The sequence below is a fragment of the Taurulus bubalis genome (assembly GCF_910589615.1).
Source record: "Taurulus bubalis genome assembly, chromosome: 16".
In the NCBI taxonomy this organism is placed as follows: Eukaryota; Metazoa; Chordata; class Actinopteri; order Perciformes; family Cottidae; genus Taurulus; species Taurulus bubalis.
Window position 1 is genome coordinate 10,374,900 of NC_136604.1, and position 10,412 is coordinate 10,385,311.

General features: G+C 39.8%; 2 protein-coding genes across 2 annotated transcripts; both read right to left on the reverse strand.

The window, feature by feature from the left end:
• Window positions 1-1,155: 1,155 nt before the first annotated feature.
• Window positions 1,156-6,691, reverse strand: vps72a (vacuolar protein sorting 72 homolog a; the record flags this gene model as incomplete). Its single annotated transcript, XM_079231532.1, has 6 exons — window positions 1,156-2,951; window positions 3,133-3,277; window positions 3,946-4,122; window positions 4,369-4,489; window positions 4,710-4,862; window positions 6,575-6,691. The coding sequence occupies 6 exons, from the start codon at window positions 6,689-6,691 to the stop codon at window positions 2,561-2,563; spliced, it is 1,104 nt and encodes a 367-aa protein (XP_079087658.1). The 3' UTR covers window positions 1,156-2,560.
• A 1,495-nt stretch (window positions 6,692-8,186) lies between these two features.
• Window positions 8,187-10,013, reverse strand: LOC306748800 (leucine-rich repeat and immunoglobulin-like domain-containing nogo receptor-interacting protein 1; the record flags this gene model as incomplete). The annotated part of the gene is made up of 1 exon (XM_079232020.1): window positions 8,187-10,013. The coding sequence occupies one exon, from the start codon at window positions 10,011-10,013 to the stop codon at window positions 8,187-8,189; it is 1,827 nt and encodes a 608-aa protein (XP_079088146.1).
• Window positions 10,014-10,412: the final 399 nt, after the last annotated feature.

Genomic DNA, 10,412 nt, shown 5'->3' on the forward strand with positions numbered 1-10,412 from the left:
ACTTGCGTGGGTGCTGCGCTAGATGCTCCGCTCAACACCACCAGGACATTCGAAGAACAGCAGGAGGAAATCCGCTTGAATGCAACATAATCCTTTTGGCAGCAACATCAAATCTGAAATTTGGGAGAGTTCCTTCAAAAGGTTCAATGTATGCCTTCTGGCTGAACTGAAATGAATGCAGACTCGCCAAGATTTGTACCTGAAACAAACTCCAAAAGAACTCAAGGCCAGCTTCACCAGTCAGCCATGACGCCGTCAGCCTCATCAGTGTGAAAGTCAAAGCTGTCAGACTTTGCAGCTGAAAAACAACCTGATCAAAGTAATAATGTGAAAGCTACTCCTTGTAGTTCAGCAGCGTGGTTTTTACCCTTGAAACCGAGGTGACTAAACATTTATATTTAACTTATTTTTGTTCAGGTGGACTTTTATGTAGCAAAGTGGTGGAGATGGCCGAAAGTTCCAGGATGCCGTGCAGGGGAGAGATTCTTGTTCAATGCGAGAGGGGTCAAAGGTGCCACACTAGACGAACACTCAGTGTTCAGAGAAACCCTGTTGCTCTGTGATTGTGCCCTTAAACATCATTTAACGTCTTTGAGGGATCAACATAGCAGTATTGTTCGCTGTGACATACAAGACTGGAACTCCAACAAACGGAACAGAAATAACACCTTTTCTAATACCTCCCCGGCCGACGCGAAGTTGTCTGTCAATAACAAACCATACAAGGTATTTTATATTGTAATGTTATTTGTTCTGTTCAAATTTAGCAATAAACAGCACGACGGAATTACAATTACATTGTTTAAGACTGTCACGATGATTTGCCAGATACAGGTAGAAAATTATTAAACGGTTTCAGTAATGACATTCGACTGAATGATAAAATACGTTATTTTCTTTTTTAAACAAATATGAAATGTTTAACTCGTTTTAATGACATAAACCTCTCACTGTGAAGGTCGACTCCGGATGGATTTGAAGTTGTGAAGGGCATTAAAGATGGAATTAATTTTAATATGCCGATGGATTGGTTGTGACAGGCTGTAAAACACGACTACAGAATTAAAAACATTAAATCAGCTTACATTTTTATTTTGGTTGAGAAATATGAACATTTGTAGAAATCGATTATATTGACAGTAAAAAAAAAAAAATTCATTAAAAAAAAAGATGCTGATGTAAAGATGGAGAACTCCTTTGCTTCCAAAGCCAATCTGCAGTTTTTCATGTACTAGTGCAGTTTGCATTGAGAACATGCCAGTTCAGAGAGGGCCAAATGCTTGGCCTGTGGTGTTGATGCTTGCAGCTCACACAAACATCACACTCGACACACTGCACTTCCAAAACAGAACAATTGTAATATAATGCATTGTGTGCATGGTGCTGATGATGCCTCTCCACTTGAAGTGAAAATGTAAAATGCAGGTTATGACTAGCCTATTTCTTCCGACACTGCCGATACAAACATTAGAGAAAGGTTGAAAACTAAAGCAAGACGGTGTTTGCCTGCCCTGAAACACACCCAAATCGAGGTTACTCACGGTCAGAAACATCTGTGAAATACAGCGAGGTCATTTCCAAATAGGAGTATTAGTCACTTGTTTTGACATCACCACCGCAGTTATGAAGTAGATCCTGGATTTAATAATATGGTATTTTGCTGGCAGTAACAATATTAGTGTTCCAACTTAGTATCAAGTCATACACTAGGGAAATACAGAGTTACTCACCCATGTGAACAGGGCTTACTCCCGCTCACACGGGTGAAATACAATCTGATTCGATTCCGTTCTGCTTCCAGTTGATTATCTGCTCGTTTTGACTCCAAGGAAGTGAAGACCAGCTCGGTTGTCACATTTTATCCGCTAACTGTAGTATTCATGGACCCATGTGACATTAGCAGGCTTTGTCCACCATACAGCAGCAAAAAGAAGTACAATGAATGCAAGTCGTGCAGACAACATGCTGGACTCCAGAGGCTGAAGCCTCGCCACTACTGCTGCAGACACGGCAGTCCCTTGGCAATACACCCGCAGTGTGACAGGTGTGAAGTAGATTGGATGAACGGTTGTCGAGATATGCAAAGGACATACCCACATAGACTCAGACAGAGATTCCTTGCTTCATAGTCAGATTCAACCTGGATGTGTCGGGGTGTTTTTGCACAACATACATTTCTTTAATTAAACAGAGACACAAGTAAGACCTTTTTTTTGGCAGTTGAAGAAAATGTGCTAACTGATTTATTTTATTTCTTGAAATGTCATACTGTCGAGTCAACAGTAGCAATGGAAAAAATAGTTTAGGTGATTCGCTGCTTCAACAACTTTTAACATGTTAATCACAGAGACTATTATATCCCAGAAACGTTTGCAGTAAATCTCTGATGCCATGGGTATTTTGTATGAATGGAGATGAAGAACAGGTTTTACACCATGGTGGTGTACAGAGACTGGTTGTGTTTTTTTTCCTCATGTCACTTGATCAAGTCACTCCACTTGAACTAATAAATTCAAACCAGAAGCACTGACTTCTTTCATGAATCATTTGTTTAACTAATCTATGTTGCCATAGCACTCTGCTTGACAACCATTTTCTGGCGGGAAGCCTTCGTTGCCGAGGAGTCAAGTCCCGTCACCCCACCCGAAGTGTTTGGAAATCCATGAGCAGCCACGTATTTACGGTATGCTTCTCGGATGATGCGGAAGGCCCGCGTGTTAGCGTAAGGAATATCAGTGACCGGGTCTCTGTACAGTGCAGCCTTGTGGGTGACAGGACAAACCTCCTGGATGGGCAGCGGAGGACTCGACTGGGCACCGTGTGGGAAGGACGCCTCGAAAGCCTCGTCCTCACTGAATGTTACATAGGTACGAGAGCACAGGCCTCCAGCAGGCTGCTGGGAAGGTGTCGTTGGATTTTGTGGTGCAGTCTGAGGGACATCCTGATCCAACCTTTAGAGAATGGGAAAATCATTACTACTTTTACACAAATATTCTACATGATGATGATTTCACATTTTTCTACCGAGTCATTCAGATGAAGCAGACTATTCGAGCTGACAAAACTGTAAACAAATGGTTAAAAAATATTTTCCCCTGAAGCCAATTAAGCCGAGCAGTAAATCCCACGTACCCTTCAACATCCACGTTTTCTTCTTTTAGGACTGAGTGAGAGACTAGTGGCATCAGGACGGAATGGTAACGGATGGTTGGTCCCTCAAAACGACGCTTCTTGTGGACTTGTTTCTTCTTGTCCGCCTCCAGACGTTCATAGTTCTCTACACACAGAAATAATAATTAAAAAGGTCATCCATATTTCCAGTGCGTTAAGATAAATTTGAGACAGATTAATATCGGTTCATTCATAGTAAAATTAATCCTTATACAATATTTACTGTGATTTTGCTCCATAAATTCAAATATATTCTGAATACAGCTGCAGTTTTCTGTTCCAACACAAATTCACCAAGTTTCTATTTATACTGTAACCATCAACAGACCCACCATTTGTCCCAGAAAGCCATGTTAGGGAGGTTATGAACTTGACATGGCATCGGACTACATCAGGGATAATGTTTGTTCAAAGTAAATATTATTCAGCCTACTGTAAGTTTTAGGATCATTAGCCTTAATTCAACTGGCAAGCAGTATTCTTAATATTTCTATTGTCATGTATCTTATGTCTATGTAAATACATGTGTGTGACTTATACTGTAAAAACCCTATAAAATAGTTACATGCTTATTTTTTGGAACAATGTAAAAAATAAATTTAAAAAATTGCATTGATGAAGTTGGACTGTTTGTTCATTTTAGGCATCACTGCAACATACTATTAGTGTATATACTGAAGCTTTAGCAAAAGTACTCGACAACATTCTAGTAACGACAAAACATTTTGGATCAAAACTCCTCAAACTTGAGTCACATGACTAATGTGTTCTTACCTAAAGATCGAATGTTTAGCTCTTCTGTTATTTTGGCTTCAGCCAGCAGTTCATCTTGAGTAAGGGGCCGGTCCCGATGAGCACCTCTCCGTCGCCGAGGGGCATCCTGGCGCTCTTGCAAGCGCAGATTGGTCTTTCGCGTATGTTCACTGGTGGATTGTCGCACAGACTTCCGAGCTAAAAAGTGATGAAAACATATAGTTGAAAAAAAAAACGTAAGAGGAAGAATCTTGTTTTAAAAAAAGAAAAATATTATTCATATGTTAGAAAACCGACCATCTGATGTAGTCATGAAGTAATCATCATGTGATGGTGCATATTTATATTTGTTTTAAACTGTTCAAATTAAGTGTTTTTGGATCATTTATGGAGAAGTATATGAAAACAGAGCAGGCATTTTTGGGAGACCTGTAGCAAACTTACTCTCGGCAAAATCTTGGAATTCTTGTGGAATCCTCCTTTTGAGCTCCACTTTAACTTTCTCAGTCTTCTTCTGTTCTTCGGAAGGTCTTTTAGGTTTGGGTTTTGCCACCTTTATTGGTTCCTTGGATTAAACAAAGACAAAAAAAACATTAACTACAAATCTATTTCATTCATGTATGAATTGTCGTGTTCGTGTAGTGAGCCTGTCATCAAAAACACTTGTATGTCACAAGAGCAGTTAATTTTTTGCTGCATTATCATTGAAAAAAGTATCTCAAATATAAATGTACACTGATGAATATAATTGAATTTACTTTTAATGCAGTAACTTGATTCACTACCTTATATGCTTTAGTGACCACTCGACTTTTCCTTCGAGGTGCATCATCCTCCTGGTCGCTGTCTGGCTCATCGCCCTCATCGATGTCGAAATCGCTGTCCACCTCATCCTCTGTGTCTGAATGTTCTCCATGATACTCATCATCTCCCGATTCCTAAAAAGAAAAGACAAAGGGCATTATTTACCAAAAAGCAACAACATTCAGAATCAAAATACAATACAATACAATTGTTTGGTAGAGTGTCTATTCATTTTATTTAGCTGTATTTTAAGCTAAAATAGGCTAGTGTATCATAGTGTACCTGAATTAGGTTTAGTGATGTGCTTGTGTCCTAAGCAAGGTTGGGTCAGTAAGATTTAGTGAGGGAGAAGCACTCTTTATCTAGCTATTCTTGTCAACCTCAGATGAGACTAAAGTCAGAGCAGCCCCTGCCAGAAATCCCTTGGCCCCTCGAACTAGCAGCTGCTTGAAAATTGAGGATACAACTCAGAATCTTAATTTAAGTAACTGCAATATCAAAAAACAGCATGTAATGTTCTGACACACAATATAGGTCTTTATATAGGCATTTTCTCTCTTTAAGTGATGACACATAAAAAGGCTGGAACTCTCATTCGGCCTTCACAATTTGTCAGCTGTTAAGATAGACTGACAGGAACTGTTTGAGTCGTGGTCACAGTTTCGGATGAATCACATTGGCATGGTGGTTTAAATAACCAGAGCTGCTGCAGGCCTTAATTGAAGACACATTTTGCTGATGCATCTTTTGGTTATGCATCTTCCATGTTAGTAAATATCTATTGCATCTTTGAGCTTGTATGCATTTTACTCCTTTTACTATTGGCTTTGAGCACACTTGACAAGCCCTACTTACATACATGAGAAACACATACCAATGAATATTGGTCTCACTTTCCCAAATTTGCAGTCTGAGCTATTTTTTTAAACGCCCATCATCTTCTTAAATATTTGCTGTGGTATTAACTGAAGGGACGATGGCCTGAGCACAGTTGAGATGGCATCACTTTTAACCCTGCAGAGACTTTGAAGTGTAAATGCATACACTGAGTTGCCAGAGTTCTCAGGTAAACCCCTTGAAATAGTACAACCTTGCAAAACAATCCTGCCATTATGAAAATATGTTCTTTAAAATGTCTTAGAGAAGCATTGACTCAACCTGATGGATCAATCAGCAGCACTGTTGTGTGTGTCGAAATGTATTGCAATACAACTGTTTAGTATATACTAAAGGGGATTTTGTTGTTGTTTTTTTAAACCCCATTTATAGTCGATGAGAAAAGACTATGAAGAATGGTCTTGTAAACACAATCAAAATATCTGCTTTACCTACTTGACTTAATTACTGTTAATACATGCAATATATTTGAGTCAAGTTCATGTTGTTATTGTGAGTGATACAGAATTGTTTCCAATTTAAATAATGTACTATTTAATTTTAAGTTAACGACTGCCTTTTACACTCAATCAGACAACGTTTTTGAGGAATAATTAAAGTCAGTGTGTGGTACAGTGCATAAATATTGTGCAAGATAACAACGAATTGTCCTGCGGCACCTTTGTGTGGCTGTATTTAAAAAGGTCAACATCACATCTGTCATTTTGTATGAATGTTTAGTGCCAATAAATTAAATGATGTTATACATTATCGTCAGTTAAAATATATGATTATGCAATGCGACAAGGTCTTCCTTTTTAAACCAACAATAAATCAGCTCGAGACCAACACGAGCTAGCAGGGAGCAGTTCTCTCTCTCTCTCTCTCTCTCTCTCTACCTCGCTCTCTCTCTCTCTCTCTCTCTCTCTCTCTCTCTCTCTCTCTCTCTCTCTCTCTCTCTGCTACTCACATCGTTGAAGCCTCCATACGTAGTCTTGTAGAAGTCATCCTCTTCTTCAGCATCCAGTAACTTTGACATGCGGTTACCCGCAGTCGTCCTGGGCTCCCGGTCCACCACCAGAGTCATGGCTGTGATGTCCAAACACTGCGAACAAATGTGTGGGTAACAACGGTAGCTAGCTAGCTAGTGTGGCGCTAGTCTAACAGATACAGGTTGTTTTGGGACACCTCTGTTACCTCTTGCTTCACTGACTATTATCTGTTCGTATCCATATTTATTTAAGTTATGATACTACTAAAATTCACTCTGATATGCAAAAAAACAAATAGTTAACTGCAGTAATACAAGCTAAGTACACAGCTACCCACTAAGCTAAGACTGGCCGCTGGCTTCTTGTCTTACATCCGGTGCAATTTATTTACTTCCGGGTCGAGGAATACGAAGTTGTGTTCCAAATAAAAATGCTCAAATATGTATATCATGTATGTGTATGATATATATGCAAGTTGACTTGATGAAGTACACAATTTGCACACAACTGTGGATACAATTGGACTTGAAATGACTTAACATCGTGTTTTTTCATTCATGTTTTTCCAATCAAGCAATGGGCTACAACTGCATTTTGGTGCACAACCCTGTGTTGCATAGTGGAAATATATAATCCTTGAATCCTTACATTTTGAAGTTTGATACTGTTGTCATGGAAACCAGTGGAGAGTTAATGAATTGCCATGGCAACAACATCATTTGGATGGACTTATTTGTGTGTTGGTCATCGGCTCGTTTCAACGGGAATAAATGTTATAAAGATAAAACGTGTCATATGTGTGCTCACTGTCTACCATCCTGTACTTAAACTTAAATATCCCTGTGCTTGTGCTTGTCTTTAACATGTACTATTGATATAATTAATTTAGTGTTAAAATAATTGATTTAAGGATTTACACTGAACCACTGAAAAAGCACAACAAACAAAGCAAAAGGACATATTTGAAAGCACAATTTTATTTTATGCTACTTATAGAAAAAACCAACGAAGAGCTTTATTGGGGAATTTAATGAAAACACACATTCTACACATCCATTAAATAATGAGTACAGCAGTGGCAATATTAGTATTCTAGCAAACAATATCTAATCAAATTAAATATAAATGGCATGCTATATGCAAATATTGTGTACATTAACCTTAATAAAAGGTTTTCAACTGAGGTAATTATTTCAATTTAAAAATCTACTATTTAAAACTAAATGTACAAAACAAAGACATTCTTAAATTGTTTCCATATACACATCAACAAAGGCAGAAGCAACACACAATAACTAAATAATTTACATCTCTTCATGTTACATGCATTATGCTAATTAAATATTGCTTACTGTAGTTGATTTACATTCAGGCTTTGTTATAGTGGAGCTTGACAGACATGGAAAAACAACTTATCAATGATGTCCCCTGCTAGTTTAGATGAGGCTAATTCCAGCACAATTTACTGTATGTCTTGTCTTTACTTTTGCACAATATTCTAGCTAACATGCTTACTTATATGAATTAATCAACAGTTTCTCTGTTGGAAACAAGTTGACATGCTCCAAAATTACAAAATTACTTATTGAGTCATATTAGTTTCATGGTGAACCTGCTTGTCTCCATATAGTTGCCTTTCCCTCCGTTACTTGGTGCGGTGCGTCGCGGGACATATGCTATTGTGGCTGTGTGCTTTAATTGGCCTTTACTCTTACTCCAGAAGAACATGAAGATGAAACATACGCTGACAGAGCTGAAAAATGAAAGAAAACCAATGGTTGCAGCTACCAGTAATGTTTTGACATCAAATGGGACATTCTGATTTCCGTTCACACCTGGAGAGGCAGACGGAAAGGAAAACCAACCTTTAAGACGAAAGTGTTTTTTAGAAGATGGCGGAAAGGCTCGGACATGAAGGCTGACGGGCAGGCTGTCATTTCCTGCCGCATTAGATGCCACACAGAGATAAGCACCACTGTCTTGAGCTTGAGCATAGCGAACCTCCAGCGAACCATTAGAGAGAGCCCGTATTCTACCAAAGGGAGATAGAGGTTTAAGCTGTGGGCTTATCCAGGTGAGAGATGGCAGAGGGTCACCTTCTGCAACGCAATAAACCACCACTGTGTGTCCTTGCTCTACTCTCACTTCTCTAGGTTTGCGGTTCAGAATACGAGGCTGCCGACATGCTAGCAGGCCTGGTAGCTCAGCTTCAGTAAAGTCTAGAAAATACCGTCCCTGCAACTGAACTGAGGTAGTGCAAGTCGGTGGATTTCCACCAAAGTCCAGATATAGTCGCCTTGGCACCACCCACAGCAGACGGCAGTCACATGCTAGTGGGTTGTCATCAAGTCCCAGAGTTTTTAGGGTGTCCACTGAATTGAAAGCTCCCACCTCGAGTGTGGTGAGAAGATTTCTAGATACATTCAGCAATTTGAAATGAGCCAAACCCTTAAAGGCTCCGATTTCGATTTGTAGCAATGAGCCGCCTACCAGATGGAGCTCTTGGAGCCGGAGCAAGTCTCCAAACAGGTTTGCATTAATGTCGGTGATTGGGTTAAAAGAAAGGTCAAGGTACACAAGATATACAAGATGATGTAAAGGGATGTAGGGGACCGCTTTGAGGTTACAGTGTTTAATGGTTAGTGATGTAAGATTTAGGCCAAAGAGACTGTTTCCTGACAGGGTCTCCAGCCAACGCCAACGAGTAATGACAAGTTCCTTGAGACGCTGTAGTTGACGGAACGAGTAGTTTTGCAGCGTTCCGATGCCCAGTTGGTGAAAAGACAGACTTCTTAACCCACTGAGCTGTGTGAGCGCCTCTGTCGGCACAGCAGTGAGGTTGCAGCCATCAAGGTGCAACTCTTGCAGACTGGTTAAGCCAGTGAAAGCTTGATGAGAAATAAAAACTAAGTCATTATCTGCTGCTTTAATAAACTGCAGCGAAGTTAGATCACGGAAAGTAAAATCGAGAAAAACAAGGATCTCATTGCTGCTTATGTCCAGTAACATTAGTTTTGGCAAACCAGAAAACACTCCGACAGGAATAATCTTCAGGTGGTTACGAGCAAGGTGCAGAGTTATCAGGCTTTCCAAGCCGAGAAATGCTTCCACTTCAATTATTGACATTATATTGTCACTCAAATCCAGGTCTAAAAGTTGTGGCAAACTCTGGAACTGCTGGTGCACCAGAGTCTTGATCTGATTATGTGTTAGGTTTAGTAGTTTTGTGTTTTGTGGGAGATTGCCAGGCACTGTGGTAAGTTGGCCATCGGAGCAGTTCACCTCCTGCAGCGCGGCGTTGCAGCGGCATGACTGTGGACACGGCCGGCGTGTTTCAGACGACGATGCCACCCTTGCTGCCAACAGGTAGAGAGCTCCCCAGCACAGCCACTGGTGGACGCCACTCCCCTCAAACATCTGGCTGGCTTCCTGCATATGAGAGACACAGCTGAGAAAGGAGTGAGAAAGGGATATTTATTGACATATCAAAATGGGGGAGAAATGACTTTCTGGAACACATACATACAAGACAGCTGGTAGTGTTAAGGTGTGTCTGAGTGTATTAATCTGCTCTTTTCAACTTTATTTTTTTCTCATCTTTTAAATAACAGGAAGCAGGTTTTCATAACTAGACAGGTGCTGATGGAGGATCCTGTCTTTGTAGCTTTCCAAATACTAAAGAAGAAAAAAGACAGAAAGAAAAGGACAATGTGGTCAGATGATGAATCATCTTTGTCAAACTATGAGTGTCAATGGTTTTCAGTTTATATTTATGTGGTTTGCAGTACTGCAATATTGCAAGATGATAGAGGTAAC